The sequence below is a fragment of the Simochromis diagramma genome, unplaced genomic scaffold, assembly GCF_900408965.1.
Source record: "Simochromis diagramma unplaced genomic scaffold, fSimDia1.1 OVJJ01000746.1, whole genome shotgun sequence".
NCBI classification, from domain to species: Eukaryota; Metazoa; Chordata; class Actinopteri; order Cichliformes; family Cichlidae; genus Simochromis; species Simochromis diagramma.
This window is the reverse complement of record NW_024386757.1, coordinates 3,226,080-3,242,465: the sequence shown is the minus strand read 5'-3', so window position 1 is coordinate 3,242,465 and position 16,386 is coordinate 3,226,080. Positions and strand designations below refer to the sequence as shown.

The window sequence follows — 16,386 nt, the reverse complement described above, 5'->3', positions numbered from 1 at the left end:
CCTACAAACATCATAGTCCACGGAGACTCCTGTCTGACCTCATCTATCAGCCTGTCCATCACCACTGCAAACAAGGAGGGTTCAGAGCTGATCCCTGATGTAATTCCACCCCCAACTCGAACCCATCTGGCACTCATACCGCACACCTTACCATTGTTTTACCGTCTTCATAAATGTTGTGCGCCATCTTTACATACTTCTGTCACTCCTGACCTCCTGACTGAAAGTAAATGTTATGTGTGTAATGCACTTTCTTGGCAGGAAACCACACTCAGGCTTGTTGATGATCCCCTCTCTTCTTAACTTAGTTTCAACAACGCTTTCACATAGCTTCATGGCAGGGCTCAACAACTTTATCCCTGCATAGCTTGAAAATCAGTACCAGTTCTTCCCCATTCCTCAGACATGCTCTCACGCTGAACACAGATTGTGTTAAACAGTCTTGTTTAAATCACTTTCCATCTCTTGTAGACATCTCAGCACTTCTACAGGCATTTGGACCAAATGCATTTTCATTCATCGCCCTCATTTCCTCCTTACTAATTCTCTGCACTTCCTTGATTCTCTTTCCTCGATCCACATTCCTCTTTCTCTAATTTTCTACATTATTTCCTTGAAAGCTGTGCCATGTAAAATATATATTAAAAACTGCATGGTTTGCTGGTAATGAATCATACCAAGACAACATCAAATATTGAAACAGAATTTTTTTTTACTGTACATTTCTAAAAACAACACACTGTGTTTACTGGGGGAGACCCAGGAGTACATGTTGCTGTGAAAGCAAAATATTTTACAATCTTTGCTTAATGAAGGATTTCAACTGCTCAACAGTTCAGGCATTGGTGCTATGCGGACCAATGCCCTCCATACCATCATACGTGCTGGCATTTGAACTGCATGCTGATAACAAGCAGGATGTTCACTCTCATCTTTACGCCAGAGGGTAGAAGTATTCCTGGATCATAGTGGTGGTCTGTGCATTTGCGTGGTTTTTGAACGTGCATTTGTAAATGCAGTCAGATATCACATCCACGGACTCTTTCAGAACAAATCCTTAGCCCGTGCAGTCTACCGCTGAATCACGTCTTGAAAATCATAGCCGCTCAATATCAATTTTCAGCTTTTTCTATTATGTTAGTGATACTTATTTACTCTAGATCATGAATTCTCTAAATGCTTTGCAATTTTACATCCAGAATGTTTTTTTTTTTTTTTTTTTTTTACAGTCCTACTTAGCACTCCTTTTTTGGTTGATTTTCTATATCTCTCTATCTCTATATAGTTTTTTTATCATTAGTAGTAGTAGTGGCCTGCGTTGCCTTGTGAGCTGAAAGATATTTAAAATAAACACACTTCTCAAAATATACTAATGCTTCTCAGTTTTGAGATTACTCTTAAAGCACTGTACCTGCCCAGCACTTAACTGTACACTGTTAGGAAAAAAATAGATTAGATAAATGATTATGTGGCTGAATATCCAGATATTTGTAAGTGTTGGTGAAGACTAAGCCAGATCTTTCACATGCACAAAATCGCAACTTCAGATATGTACTAATGTTTCTAATATAATAAGCTAGAAAAAAGCCTTTCTGCCTTCTTGTAGACAAATATTGGTTAAATTCATTTGAAGTGTATATTAAGGAAAGAATAAGAAACCAAAATGAAACCTACAAAGTAGCAGCAAAAGCTCTGATTGGCCAGTGTAAAAGCAGATTTGTCGGAAATAAACAAGTACGTTTAATCTACTTGCAAAAGTTAAACGTGCCACTTCATTGATTGTTTATAACCGAACACTGTAAAAGATCAGTAAATCTGGGGTAAAGTAAACAATTTTAACTATGCCACATATTTTGTCCCAGTCCTCTTTTTACTGCTCTCAGACAGGACGGAACGTGAGGGTGAGGTCAGCACTCCGGTGTGGGATGATGTAGCGCTCCTCCCTCAAGAGACGCAGAAGCAAATCCTGGGTGTCCTGGGGCCAACGGTAGATTCTGGTACTCTGAAGCCAGCTGGGTACATGAGCCTGTAAGAGGATACGAGGGGTAACCGTGGGTTAACATGCACAGTCAATGTATGTAATCCTCTGGATTCATGGGCCTTTTACCTGGAACCAACTGCCCTCATCTCTTTCCTGTTTATAGTCTACTCAAAGCTGTAAACTTTATTTGTCCTTTTCTTTTCAATCAGTTTTCTTGGAGGGTTTTATTTCCTCACATAAGTTTTACTTGTGCTTCCAATGCGGGGTGATGGTGAGTGGTTTATTAAAGGGTCAGTTCACACAAATCACAAAGACATGTCTGTCCGTCCCCCCAATCATGTGTTGATCAGTCTTACCTTGGCTGCATTGGGAAACATCACAGGAACCAGTCTGAAGTTCAGGCAGCCTTGCTGGATGTACTCATTTTGAATCTGTGCCATTGTGAAAGGATAGTCAGTGATAGAACTAAACAAAGGCTTCTCTCATGAGTTCAACCAAAATGTATTTTCCTTGTCACCTAACATTGACACAATTACACATTGTGATTGATGCTCTGACAGAAAGCAGAAGAATTTGACTGCACTCTGCTCTGGCACACTAACACAGTGAGGAATCTGGGAGGAACGGCTCTGTTTTCAGTTCCTGGGAGGTATTTCCTCATTCTTCCATGCAATTGAAATGTGAGAGGAGGTACTATAATGATACAGAAAAGCCACAAGAGGGAGACATTGTGAGAAAATATTTGCTTCTCAGTTCCTAAGAGGCCATTTACCTGGTTGTGGATGTACTTTGTGTGCAGGCCATGCTCATCGACTCCATCTCCTTCCACATCCGCTTTGTACTTGGGGCTGATGGCCACAATGATCAGCACTGATTTCTGTCAAAACAATCCTCACTGTCAATTTTTCAGCACAGCTGTGATTAGAGTTGAAGAATTGCCTAATCAAACTCAGCCGTCACACTTACATCATTCAGAAAACGGTCCATCCATTGGTTGATACCCATGCTTCGGATTGAACTGTCAAACATGTCGAGCTGAGGAAAGGCAGAGCGAGTGAGAACATTTGAAGTGGAGTGAGCATCTGCGGGAAATCAAAGGCTGATGGACTTACTGAGGGTCTAAAGCCTTGGTCCACGAGAAATTTAACAAACATGAACATTTCCTTGGCTATGTCCACTGAATATGTGATAAAAACTCTTCCTGTCAATGAGGGAGGGGAAAAACAGAAAACAAAAAAACCCATCAGTCATTATCCTGAACAGAAGGGAAACATGAAACAGAAGGGAATGATGCATGCTTTGGCACATGGTGGGACTTACTGCACTCCTCGGGAAGACTGATGGTCCTCCTGATCTCCTTCGTGCCTGATCCTGCGCCTGCAAGGTCGGAGCAACCCACGCTGACCTCATGCATCACGTCTAGAGGAGGTGTTGCATAGGGAGCCGCAGAACCACAGTGACCATTAAGAGCACCTTTAAGTTGCTGCCCATTTTGAGAGAGATTCCTGTGGAGGGAAATGATGAGAAATGACCACAGAGTGACTCACAACATATGGTATTGGGGAAAGTATTCCACCAGTGAACCAATGGTGGAATTAGTAGATCATAATGACAAACATTTTCTGGTGAGGTTGAGGCTCCTGGTGTCGGGCTGCTGGGTAACCCGGGTCTTGATGACAATAATTATCATGTCCGCGCAGGTTTGCTGGAGGGCAGCACGCGCGCTGTTTCAGACAGCTTCCCTGCATTGGCATGTGGCCTGCAGACAGACACAGAGGAGCAGACATAAGTTCCTCTTTCAGATGGTTTAGCAGAAATGAGATGCAGATTGTCCTGCTTCTGGAATGCAATAGCACATTTACTGTTTGTTCTTGAGTGCTAAAATTATGGTTTTAAATGATTGCTGCCTACAACCAATAATTTTCAGTGACATTCAATATCATATGTCAAATTCATAGTCACAATATGACCAATTATAGTTATCATTTGTTATGGGACACTCGATGTTTCCATGTTATTGAGCGCCAGCCGCAAAGTAAAGATGTCTTAAAGTGGGCATGAGTTTGGTGTTTTAGTGTCCTATGACACAGTATCAACAAACAGGGCTGAAAAAGGAAGCTAAAAGCTACAGTTCACCAGCTTGTCAGTCCCTATAGAATCCCATTTTAAAATGCTTAACATTTTTACAGCCTGTTACAATGTGGCACAACAGCGCTGACTTCTGTGTGAATTTGTTTTCCTGCTCACCTGGTTGGATTTTTTTTCCTTTCTTCACAGGCCTAAAGTTGTGGGTGTGATTGTTTATGCTGAAAGGTTTCAGTAAACAGTAGAGAAACCTATGGATTACGTATTTTTTTGTTTTCCACGTAAATCTGTGGACTCCAAACATATCAGCAAAAACTGAGACATTGTAAGGGATTAAGGTACAGATTATTTTTCCTTTAATTTGTGACCTCTTTTACTGTGTTCTGTGTAAATATTGGATAATTTTTCAGATCTACTTAAATGAAACAATCCAGTGGTAATTCACTGACATACTCACGTGGCATATGTGGAATTGGCATTTTATCATAGTTGATGCTGTTGAAGTCAGATTTGAGCGGTTGGGGGGGCTCCAAGTACTCTGCATCGTCCACAGAGTGGCTCCAGTGCTGGCTTGAAGGGCCTATGGGGTCTTGCTTATACTGCACTTTCTGTCTTAGGCTAACATGCCAAAAATCTTCCGTGAATGGGGCATTCACATGTCCTGAGAGTGGCGCTGCTGGGGAGTTAATGCGAAACTGGTGCTTATACTGGTTCTCAGGGAATTTACTCAAGCCCACTTGTTGTGCTGCCCGCTGTGGAGACTCAAATTCACGGGCCTCTAGCCTTTTGACGGTCTCTGTGTGTGCGTTACACTGTTCACATGGGGGGAGCCGTTCCAAGTCCAGAGTCTCACCCATTTCAACAGGAATGCTATGATGGGGACAAGGCCCTGAAAGCAAGAAGGAAAAGATCAACAGGTTTTTACTCACTTCACTTAAAATGGCATTTTTGGCAAGCTGATAGCTCTGTGTCTGTGCCTTCCTACCTTTATAAGGGTCCATTTGTTAATTTTATTTTACCAATTAAAAGTGTCTTTGGCCTCTGTGGTGAAAATGAAAGCAGTGTTAAAATAATCTGTTGCAACATGGCACCTTAAAGACAGACACACACAAAAACACATGCACGCACATACACACACACACACACACACACACACAGCAAAACGCCCTACATAAAATCAACATGGTGGTTACAAACGAGACTAGAACCACAGGGAAAAGCATTACCCTTAATATGGCAAACTCTTCTCGGTAGAAGTATTCATGTGTTCTTTTATTTTTCACACTGAAACAAGTGAAAACGGAGGATCTCTACAGGTGGGTTGAAGCGTAACCTGATCGTGACAAACAAGTACAAAGGTCAGAATCATTCATCAAAAGCAATGCCAGGTATTTCTTTTTAAACAATAACTAAAAAAAAAAAGAGTCAAAAGTTAACATGGTGTTTGACATTACAAGTTAAAGAACAAAGCCAATGTGTTTTCACACCTACCTTCGCTTAAAGCTGCTCAGCCTCAGCACAAACCTGTTTTGTGGCAAACAGGAAACATTCCCGCTGCTTGTTCCTTCCTGTCTTATGCAAATCTTGGAAGTCTCGTGACCCATTTATGCAAAAGGTGTGGAGCGTGAACTCCAGGGCTGCCAATCAGGTTGCTTCTTCAACCAGGTAGGCAGGCTGCAGCCAGCCACATTCAACTGTTTTGTTGGAAAGGTGTCATGTTTTGTTTTCATCACACATTGTGAAGCAATGAAATTGAAGCAGCAGGGGGGAAAAGGATACACAGGACTTGACAGGTAAAGAATATATTCTGCAGCATGTATAAAACGGTACTGAACTGTGTTCTCAGTAGATTTTATACAGTGACCCATTTTCAAGGCCATCAAACAAGAACATGTTTTTGTTTCATAACTAGACATAATCCATATCACACCCAAGTCTGATTTTCCTTTTTTGTTTTATAAATAAACTGTATTGACAAAGGCCCACAGTCGGGCAAAAGGTTGTATATAATGGTTCTTTGAGCAAAATGCATACCATGTTTTTGTGTGGAAGGGAAAAAATGCAGTAACTTCTGGGTATGAAAAGAGAACTAGTTTAATATCTTAAACTTGCATTCTTTCTGATGTTCAACACTGGTCATTCCTGTGCTTGGAAGAAGAAACCAAGAGGGGTGTGTCATTAAGCTAGATTACTAGGTTAGCAAGAAAGTCTTGTTTTAAGTTGTTTGTCATGAAAGTGGCTTTCTTTCTACCTGACTAAAAAATAGTGGTAATTTAACCTGAACAGGAGCGGGTTATGTTCAGGATTTCTTTTTACAAATGGCTGGACTTGCATATGATTTTTTTTCTTTGCATATTAGAATTTAAATTGTATCTCTGTACTGTACCTCACTGATATTGCAAATGAAGCGCAGCTGTACAAACGTCACAATGTTGCTGGAATATTCATCTGGTGATGCAGAAAATGTGTAAATGTTCATATACTTGATTCTGATCTGCTGCTCTTTTACAGCGCAGTTAGTAGAATGCAGAACACACACAAAGAGCACCTGTCAATCAATAAAATTGATTTACATTCTGCCAACAAACTAAATTTCCACATTGCCTTTATTAAGGTACAGGCCAGTTTTAAAGTTCCAGAGCTCTACTGTGAATGATAGGCAGAATTCATAGGGATAATTTTGTATGGAAAAAGATCATATGACACAGCAAAGAAAGGCCGCCTCAACAGAGAAAGTTGCAGAAATTATAGCGTGATATCTCTCATCTCTGACTGGGGTTTTAGGTTTTGTCAAGTCAGCTTATACAAAGAAAGCCTGACTTATTTCCTTTGTAGTACACCCTTCAGTAGTACAGAAGGTTGATTTTAAAACAACAAGAGTGCCCAAAATCAACCTTCTGGGTTAATAATGTAACTTTAGTAACCAGTGACTGTTGGTGACGATGTCAGTAGATGTACTTTATATGTTGGCATCACATACAGTAAAAACATAGACGTAGGACCCCGGTTGGAAAAATTCAGCCAATATGCAGTTCCTTAAACCTGCCTTCTGTCTCAAGTCCACCTGATGACGATAGCTGTGAATGCAAAAGGACTCCCAGTCCCAAAGAAGTCCATGGAAAAATGGCTTTCTGACTTAGAAGGAAAACGTTTTGAGAGGTTAAGTTTATGGGCTCAGTCACTCATTTTGGGTCATATTGAATACAAAATAAATTTTTAAATCTCAGTCATAATTTTTTTTAAGAAATAGAGGCTTATCTGTGGCATTAATTCACAAAATATCTGTTTATCTGTTGGATTCAGCTTTTTGGGACATATGTATAACTTCATAGCAATCAAGAAATTGTTGAGGTGTTTCAGAGCAGGTCATCCATCTGTCCAATTTGGGCTTTTGCTGCAATCTAATATTGTTGTATGTATTGAGAGCCATGACACCAACATAGGTATTTTAATCTTTCTTTCAAGTCCTCTCACTTCATTTGACATTTTGACACCTTTTCAGAATTCGTCCCAAGTGTCTGTTGTTGCAATATATTCTGTTAAACAAGTTTTTCATATACACCATCTACGTATATGCTGATACTGTTCTACCTGTGTAAACCAACCAAACACATCATTCTGGCTTTAGGTTAATATCGAAGTTGATGAGTTTCCGGGGATACAGCCTATAAAAGTAGGTAAGTGTACCTTGATTCACGGCTTTTGTGTTAAAACTAGTTTAAAGAAGAAACTTTAACCTTTTTATCTTCTTGGAGTTCGTTCTATTCTGTAGGTTTTAAACTGGTTAGCACCACAGACACAGGGTTGCTGGAATATGAAGCCTTATGATCCACCACTGAAAAAACTTTCATGGTAGTATTTGTGAGGACAGAGCCCAGTTCAAGTGCCTTCTCATTACAAGTCAGTACCTGGACCAGCTCTTGCCGGAAGCGGCGACTGACCATACAGTAGAGTAGGAAGTTTGTGGTGGAGTTCAGGTTCTGTAGCATGTTGGCAATGTCTCCGGCAACGTTGATTGGAATGCTGTAGTCATTTCTATTAAAATTCTCATTATTGTAGTTGGTCCTCAAGATGCAATACGTGACAAAACGAGGAAGGCTAAGCACAACAAAAGCCACAGAGACGGTTCCCAGCAGGAGAATGGTCCTCCTCAACATGCCCCTTGTGCTTTTACCCTGCATGACACGATACTCCTCTTTAGTGAAGAGCTTACTGGCGTTGCACAAATGGTACCCAATGAGGTAATTGAAAATGATAACCAACACGATTGGAATTCCTCCTGAGAGGAATGTAGTTATCCACACTATAACAGTAGTGTAGGTCTCATTGCGGTATAGACATCTGGGCAATGTGATGTTCTCTCCATCCACTGTGAGGTTCACCGGTGTGACAATATTGATCCAAGCCAGAGGCACAGAGACCAGGTGGGATACCAGCACAATAGCTATGCAGGTAAGCTTAGTGACCCTAGTTTGTGACAAATGCTGTTTGACAGCCGTGCTGCGGAGGACCAAGTAACGCTCGATGGTGAACACCACCACAATCCAAGAGGAGCTGTAGAGTGACCCATACTGCAAAAATCCCAGAATGCTACACCAGGGGTAAGAGTGCCAGAAGGGCTGCAGGGTCCAGAAGGCGAGAGTTAGGTCAATAAGAATTACCCACACCAAGTAGAAAATGTCAGCAATAGCTAGACAACTGAGGTAGATGATGGCTGTGCTGGACATCCCACAATTACGGAAACAGATCATGTAGAATGTGAAGAGGTTTCCTAGAACAAAGAGTAGGAACACAGGCCCACACTCGTTTATTGATCATTTGGTCAAAGTTAAAAGCTAAAACTAAGGATGCATATGATATTGTACACATCCACAAGATAAGTAGCAAAATTAATCTGATATCCAGTTTTCACACATTTTTAACTATTCAGGAACTATTTAGGAAACTCATGGATTTCATCAAGGATTTGGTAGCTAGCATACATCAGCTAGATAATGTTGTCGGTAACAGAGTAGCTGTGTCCAAATTCAGAGGCTACATCCTCCTGAGGCCGCATTTGTAGGCCGATTACATCACAACGACGCGACAAAGGCTTGAAGACTGAGAAAAAATAATTCAGATGAAAAAGTCAGAATTCTGACTTTTTTCTCAGAATTCTGACTTTTTTCTCAGAATTCTGAGATTAAAGTCAGAATTCTAACTTTTCTCAGAATTCTGGAGAAGAAGAAAAAAAAGATGTGCCCACTTTTTCTTTTTTTTCTCCAGTGGCCCTAATCCTCGTCCGCAGCTAAATACACAATGTCACATTTCTATTTCTACTTGGTATATATGAAAAATCTAAATCTAAAATCTAAAGGGATTTATTGACATATTAAAACGTCCTTAACGTCTAATCTTGTGCATTGTTATATTTTGATGTCCATTATTCTTGATAGATCGTGGAAAGCCAAACACAATACAAACCTGGAATGCCGATGACACAAAGTAAAGGGTAGTAGATCTTCTGGATAGTAACAAAGATGGATAAAGTGGCTCCCTCCATTGTTTGCTCACATGCTAATACCTGCAATAAAACCACTGGATGTACAGTAAGACAAATAATGTTCAGGGCGTCACATTGTGCAGCTTTTTAAGACCTACTTGGAAAGTTTTAGGTGTAACTGTTAGGATAACATATTGTACATGATGACAACTGTTGAGTTTAAGCTGCTAAAAATAGATTTACATTTTGTAGGCTACTTTGTTGTAAACTCAAAATAACTCTACATGAAAGCTGGCCTACTGTGTTAGGTGGGTTTCATCTGGGTGTAACTAAAACAAAGCATTAATGGTTTCTGAAGAAAGTTATGTTTTCTTCAAATCTCTGTCACTTGGAAATTGCTTGTCTGCGGCCCTGTGTTACTTGAGAGAAGTTAGGGATCCACTGTAATCTTGATGACATACAGAACCATACATATAGCTTTATTCTTCAAAACTCTGTATGAATATAGCAGTCTTTACTATTAAAGTGAACTAAATTAGACTTACCTAGTTTCTGCAGGATGTGATTGCTGTGCTCCTTTTAGCTATAAAGTTGCCACATAAAGGGGAGTTTTTCCACAGAGATGCATCCCAGCTGGTTATGAGTCCACAAAGACAATGGTATTGATAATATGAAGGAGAGATGGTCAGGGAGCTCCACCTGCTGCTCCAATAAGGCTTTGGGAGGGGGGAGTCACACCACCTGACATACGGTTGAAGGGAATTTTCCTACACAGTGGAAGCTCATTTCTGGCAGCACTTATAACACACGCCTTTACAGACCAAATTAGGTTACTGAAATGACCCCCCTCCCACTCGTGTGTTTTGAATGAAAAAACTTCAAGCAAGAAAAATAGACAGAATTTATTTCTTCCTCACTATGCAGGTTTGTGAAACCTTTTCATTGGACAGCTCCACTGAAATAGAAAGTGATATGAATTTGAAATGAAATTCTGAGATTTCTGATACTTTTTTGTAAATTTACAGTGAATTGCTCATCACAATTACTCTACAAGTTTATCCTCTAACACATTTACATCTTAAATCTGGGACTCTCCACCATTATAATCTTAGAACTGAAGAAGATTCTCAGATGAAAGGTGAAACGTTTTCAAGCAACTTTAAAAAAAAAGTCCACAGGCTTGTCTTTCCAAGCTCCTTAGACTACGATGACCTGGATGACACAGGCACATTTACATCTCCTTTTTTGTCCTAATCCTTGCTTTTTGGAACATAACTTTTCCTTTGAGTTCCTCTGAGTATGTTGTCTCTCTAATTTTGAAAAACTTGAGAATACACTTTAGGACATTATTGTGTGCTTTGCATATTACCATTGCAGTGCTGAGCTCAACTAAATTGCAAAATTTCAAGGCAGATTTTTCTTTTTAAAAAGATGTGCCTCCCTCCTTTTGAATGTAGTACTGATTCTGCAGCTGGTGTCCATCTAAAATGGTAGGTTGCACATTGATGGAACATCAAAGCTGCTCCCATTCCTCACTGGCAGCATTGACTTTTTAAGCTCTAAACTCTCCCAAAGTAAAATTAGCAAATTATTTTGGATGGTGGTGCTGCTCAACTTTAATTCCACTCACAAACAATCATATATTCAACCCACCATTACCTGTGATCCCTGAGTGTGTCGGCATAAGTGGAAATTGGAGCAAGAGTGGCTGAGGAGAAGTGAGTGTGCGTGAGAAGAGGAGTGGCGGCGTTTGGACTGAGTGAAGAGCGAGCATGGATTTCCTCCCCTCTATCCCCTGGAGCCCTGGACCCCTGCCCCACTCACTGTATATACAAATCACTGTGGTTTCACTCTTGTGTCAATAAATTGTCACCTTTATTGCTTGCCAGAACGCTGTCTGCGCTTGAATCCATCTGTTAGCCATGACAAGCTGTACAGTGTGATTAAAGTAATTAGAAATAAGTAACATAACTTGTTTTATAAGGCTGTGATCAGGTGAGATGTGGTGCTACTCTAAAACTGCTTTTTTGTGAATTTAGCCAATTAAATTCAACAAGATTTAAACAGATGTTTCACAAGCTGTATGGCTGATTTATTTATTGATTTTTTTTCAAAAAGTTAGCAAATCTCTTTACTGTACTCATACTAGCTGTCCTCTTTTCTGCCTTCAAATCCTACTGATCAATAAATCAAACAGCAGTGTACAAACAGAATGCTTTAGCTGAGTTTGGAAAATTTGTTGTCATGGAAAAGAAGTGATACCTTTCACATAGAAGACATATTGATTAGTCAAACATAGGTGCAATAATCATTAATGGCCATTAATGGTAGTGTTACCAGTTGGTGAGCCAGAGACCTGCACTTTCAGTGACTTTAATCCAGGGGTAGGCAACCTTTCTGATGATGAGTGCCATTTAAAATTTCCTCAGAAGTCAGTGTGCCATATGATTGCATTATGATTCACTCAGATATACACCTGGTTTATATCTGACCCAGATAGACTGCAGGTCATAACTTCTTACCTGAAGTTCAGTTCACCTGACACTCGGACCGTCGGCTGCCTCGGGTCTCTCCTCCTCCTGCCTCCCCTCTCCCCCAGCCACCTGCTGGCCTCCACCACTTGTTAATGTTACTGAATCTGTGGAAGCTCCGCCATAGCCACCACCAAACAACTGAGTTATTTTTACACACCGGCCAGCGTCTGGCCAATCCACCACCTTTCATTGTTTATACCGTTCCAAAAAAAAAAAAAAAAAAATCATTGGCCCACCGAGCAAATGCCTGGTATGCCCGATGGCCAGTCCAACTATGGTTGTGCCATCAGTTAACCCTTCGGGCATGCGTGCCTAGGGTTGCTGACCCCTGCTTTAATCCTACTTATATATGTAAGTTTTTGAAAAAAATCTACTTCTAAAAGTACTTTTATTGCACCATGTTTATTCACTCATGAGCTGCTGTAACATCAATTAAATGGCTGAATTACCACCTCAGGTGTTTATTCAGGTGTGTTGCAGCAGGGACACATTCAAAAGTTTAAGGACCCCATCCCTCAACGACTGGAGTTTGACACCTGTGACCTAGGGGAAGCATGTACAGTATAATGCAAACAGAACTGGTCCTACATGGAACCCTGTGGAACTCCAATATTAACCTTACTGTGTGAATAAGACTCCCCATTTACATGAACAAACTGGAGTCTATTGGAGAGAGATATGATTCAAATCAGTGCGGCACAGGCCCTTTAATACCTGCGGCCTGCTCTAATCTCTGTAATAAAATACGGTCAACAGTATCGAACGCTACACCGAAGTCTAGCAGGACAAGCAAAGAGATAGGTCTATTTGTCACAGGTCATAAGAAGATAATTTTTAACCTTCTGAGTGATGAGGTCCTAAACCTGACTGAAACTCTTTAAATAAACCATTCCTCTGTTGCTGCTTTACAACAATTCTTTAAAGAACTATTGAGATAAAAGGAAGGTTGGAGACTGGCCTACAATTGGCTAAGACAGCTGGATCAAATCTTTTTCAGTAATGGTTTAATTACTGCCAGCTTAAAGGCCTGTAGGGGTACATATTAATGGTACATAGCCCACAGACTTATCATATTTAACATTGACACATTATTTAATGGTAGGACTTCTTTGAGCAGTCTTGTAGGAATGGAATCTGACAGACAGACTGGTTTGATTACTGAAGTTATTCACTGCATACCAGGCAGAATCGTACGCAGTGAGAATGTCACACTATTAACATGATAATCAGGCATAGAGCAGAGCAGCTACCTAAACTAAACTCCCACGGTGTTGGCACATTTCATTCAAGAGGATAACAGCAGGCGGATTATATCCTTGACTTAGCTACAGCAATTTCAGAAAGACATCTACAGTAATGTAATGTATTTGCTACTGCTGTGTAATCCATGTTTTTAAGAAATTATCAGACAAATGGTTTTCAGGGAATACTGTAAAATCTTTAGTTTTTAGAGTATATGTCACAACAAGATCCAGAATAAGATTCCTCCTCCTGCTCTGCTGCTAGCAACAGCAGCCTCCTGTGACTGTGAGGGCTTGTTACCAGTTGTGCTGGTACTAACATGTCAGTTAATTTGTCACATTTTGCTGCATCTATTTTTAGTTTCTTTTTCTCTCTTTTCAGCTCCACCTTTTGACCACTTCAAGTTGTGTGAGGGCACAGGGAAAGTAGGTGAGGGCCTGGCTGCCACTGGCTCTCTTGCTCTGTGAGCATGCAGTTTCTCTTGGTTTCTCAGGCAGGTGCACACACACATGTAAAACACTGGCATTGGTCATAATAAGTGTCTTGGAAAGAGTGTAAAATGTTTATTGGTCTTTTCTGAGTTCCAAATGCCAAATCACTGAATTAACAAAACGAGTCATGTTAATAAAAAATGGAAATGAAAGATACAAAGGAGAGAAGTTAGCGACACTTAAAACCCATTTAGCTGTACAACTGAAAAATGAGGATTTACCAAAGGCTGTGATACCATCTGCATTAAGACCAGACCAGACCAGAGCTGGTTTCAATTTATTTTCAATGCGTTTCACATTCAGACTCCTGTCACATGAACTGGTCCAGAGCTCCCCTGATCATATACTCCAAATGTCTCTCGAAGGATCACCTAAAAGGGTTAAATAAAATCAAAGACTCAATATAATCGTGTCACTTAAACATAAAAGAAGAAGCAGCTCAGGAGGTAAGATGGTCCTGGTTCAGGTGCAGCCTGTTGATCCTGCAGGCTCGGGTGGAGGACGTGCAGGAGGAAAAACCCCACGATCTGTTTCAAAATGAAGACTCTCAATCAAAGACATTTATACTTTTAAATGAAAATCCTTCTTGTCTCCCAGCTACAAAATAACACACCAGTGGTATAAAGACAGAAACATTTCCACCCAAATAGCAATGAGGGATATGTCAAAATCCTTGTACGTTGCTGTGATTTACAAAAATGTGGCAGATGGTTTGTAAAAGAACCTGCAGCAGCAGCAGCCTAACTAGAAGGTTTTGTGACGGGAAGGCAAAAAAAAAAGGTGGACTGTGCCATGCTCACCAGGAGAAACTTTATGCAATAACACGTGTAACTGAAAAGTAGAGAATAAAGCGATGAATTCTCTTTTATAGGAAATGAGAAAAAAATATAGAGCCTTCCAATTCAATCTCTAGAAAATAATAGAGAAGCTACAGTATAATACACATACAGATTAACTGTGCCTCCTCAGGTACTTGACTTCCTTTTATCATTATTATTACTTTTGTGCAGAAGAAAATAAAATCTGAAACGGAAGCAGACAAACTAAAACAAGCTTTTCTTATTTACATTGAATACAAGGAACTGCATTAGCACAACCCCCAGTTAACCCCAGTTCCATCAGCTTTGTTAACTATGGCATTTACAGAGTTCAGACACTAGGGGGCGTGTCGGAGACTGAGGGCGGTGTCGTCAGGGGGTTTGTATTGGAACCCAAGTTGAGCTGAGGAAGCTGTACACATCCCTAACATAAAAAGGCCAGGCTGAAAAGGATCCATAGTTTTTTTGTTTTTGTTTTTTATATAGCACTGCTGTAGCTAATCGTGTCCAGGCCTCGAGCTGACCCCGAGAGAGAGAGGGGGAGAGAGAGAGAGACAGAGAGAGAAAGCAAGAACAGGGTGTGGGGGGTGGTAGCGGTGGGTTAGAGGTTGTCCCCGGGCTGGTACTGAGGCTCGGTGGCTGTGAAGTAGTCTTCCAAGAAGGCTTGCAAGTACTCAAAGGTGGGCCGCTCCTCTGCGTCCTTCTTCCAGCACTGTAGCATCAGCTCGTGCAGCGAAATGGGGCAGTCCTGTGGGCACGGCATCCTGTAGCCCCGCTCCACCTGCTCCAGCACCTCTCGGTTGTTCATACCTGAAAATTAAATGCAGGAAGCAGGTGAGAAAGAGCGCTCGGGAGCGCTGCCTGGGATCACGCAGTGATCAAATTCAAAAAATCAGTTCTTAACGTGCTGAATCTGCAAAGGGCTGTTTAATGAAGATCTGTTTAATTAAAACCTCTAACTGAAGAAAGCAAAATCTACAAAATAATCTTACTAAAGTTTTGAAATAAACATGGCCTAGTCTGAACATGTCGTGCGTTGTCGGTCTTAAGTGCTCCTCAGTAACATTCAATATTCATTATTTACTGGCACTTATGCTTATGTTGGTTGCTGCTGTGGTCTCCCTACTGTGTTCTTCTCTTTTTGCTTATTTTCTTTTCAGTAGGTGATCAAACAGACACACAGCAGTGGATGGAAGCAGCTACAAAGTTTGCTTTTCTTCACGTTGGAGGTTGTTAATCAGGTGCTTTGATGAAGGATTCCTGTCGGCTTTTTCTCAGTAAAGATTTGAATGTTGATTACAGCTGGTCGTTCTGGATGCTAGAAAACCCCTTTTTTGACTCCACCTGAGCTCACCATCTTTTTAATCTCTTTAATCCCATCTCTTCGCTCTTTGTAATCCCTCATTTTGTAATCAAGTTATTTGAGTTACTCAATGCATTGTTGCAGCCTTATATTGACCAATACAGAACAATGGGAAAGGACAAGGAACTCAGTGAACATCGACGAAGAATTGTAGATTTATACAAGTTGGGAAGGTCTTCTGGAGCCATTTCTAGACAAGTGCTGATTCAGATCATCAGTTGAAACAACTGTACTCAAGTAAAAGTTATTCTGATGGTCTAACATTAGGTTAGGTTGTTTAGGAACAACTCATGATCCACTGTGGCTCGAAACCTGCCAAAAACTGCAATCTGCTCAAACACAGAGTCATTGTCCTCAGTGCTTGACTAAAATTTGAAGCCAAATGCCTTC

At 40.7% G+C, this 16,386-nt stretch overlaps 3 protein-coding genes across 8 annotated transcripts in view; all 3 read right to left on the bottom strand.

The window, feature by feature from the left end:
- Positions 1 to 692: 692 nt before the first annotated feature.
- Positions 693 to 5,656, bottom strand: traf3ip2a (TRAF3 interacting protein 2a). The gene is made up of 11 exons (XM_040027986.1): positions 5,558 to 5,656; positions 5,293 to 5,399; positions 5,052 to 5,107; positions 4,524 to 4,955; positions 3,599 to 3,740; positions 3,302 to 3,486; positions 3,094 to 3,182; positions 2,948 to 3,016; positions 2,754 to 2,858; positions 2,338 to 2,412; positions 693 to 2,026 (listed from the first exon to the last, which is right to left on the bottom strand). Exons 3-11 carry the CDS (start codon positions 5,065 to 5,067, stop codon positions 1,880 to 1,882), a joined length of 1,260 nt encoding a protein of 419 aa, XP_039883920.1. The 5' UTR covers positions 5,068 to 5,107; positions 5,293 to 5,399; positions 5,558 to 5,656; the 3' UTR covers positions 693 to 1,879.
- Positions 5,657 to 7,827: 2,171 nt separating this feature from the next.
- On the bottom strand, positions 7,828 to 9,608 carry LOC120730119 (probable G-protein coupled receptor 139). The gene is made up of 2 exons (XM_040026276.1): positions 9,530 to 9,608; positions 7,828 to 8,837 (listed from the first exon to the last, which is right to left on the bottom strand). Exons 1-2 carry the CDS (start codon positions 9,606 to 9,608, stop codon positions 7,828 to 7,830), a joined length of 1,089 nt encoding a protein of 362 aa, XP_039882210.1.
- A 4,252-nt stretch (positions 9,609 to 13,860) lies between these two features.
- fynb (FYN proto-oncogene, Src family tyrosine kinase b) overlaps positions 13,861 to 16,386 on the bottom strand; it is a 77,725-nt gene continuing 75,199 nt past the window's right edge. For 5 of the 6 annotated variants that reach the window (XM_040027948.1, XM_040027929.1, XM_040027965.1 and 2 more), the window contains exon 13: positions 13,864 to 15,443. In XM_040027948.1, the coding sequence (XP_039883882.1) occupies positions 15,235 to 15,443 (209 nt within the window). In that variant the 3' untranslated portion in view covers positions 13,864 to 15,234. Of the gene's footprint in view, positions 15,444 to 16,386 lie in introns of all 6 variants that reach the window. The other variant, XM_040027974.1, reaches the window with a different exon arrangement.

Excerpts from the sequence above, each read along its gene's own strand:
- LOC120730119 (XM_040026276.1), bottom strand. The coding sequence starts at position 9,608 with ATGGAGGGAGCCACTTTATCCATCTTTGTTACTATCCAGAAGATCTAC. Across the intron at positions 8,838-9,529 it reads TTGTGTCATCGGCATTCCAG|GAAACCTCTTCACATTCTAC; the intron begins GTTTGTATTGTG and ends TCTTTGTTCTAG.
- traf3ip2a (XM_040027986.1), bottom strand. Across the intron at positions 2,859-2,947 it reads TGGACCGTTTTCTGAATGAT|AAATCAGTGCTGATCATTGT; the intron begins GTAAGTGTGACG and ends TTGTTTTGACAG. Across the intron at positions 2,027-2,337 it reads TGTTTCCCAATGCAGCCAAG|GCTCATGTACCCAGCTGGCT; the intron begins GTAAGACTGATC and ends ATCCTCTTACAG.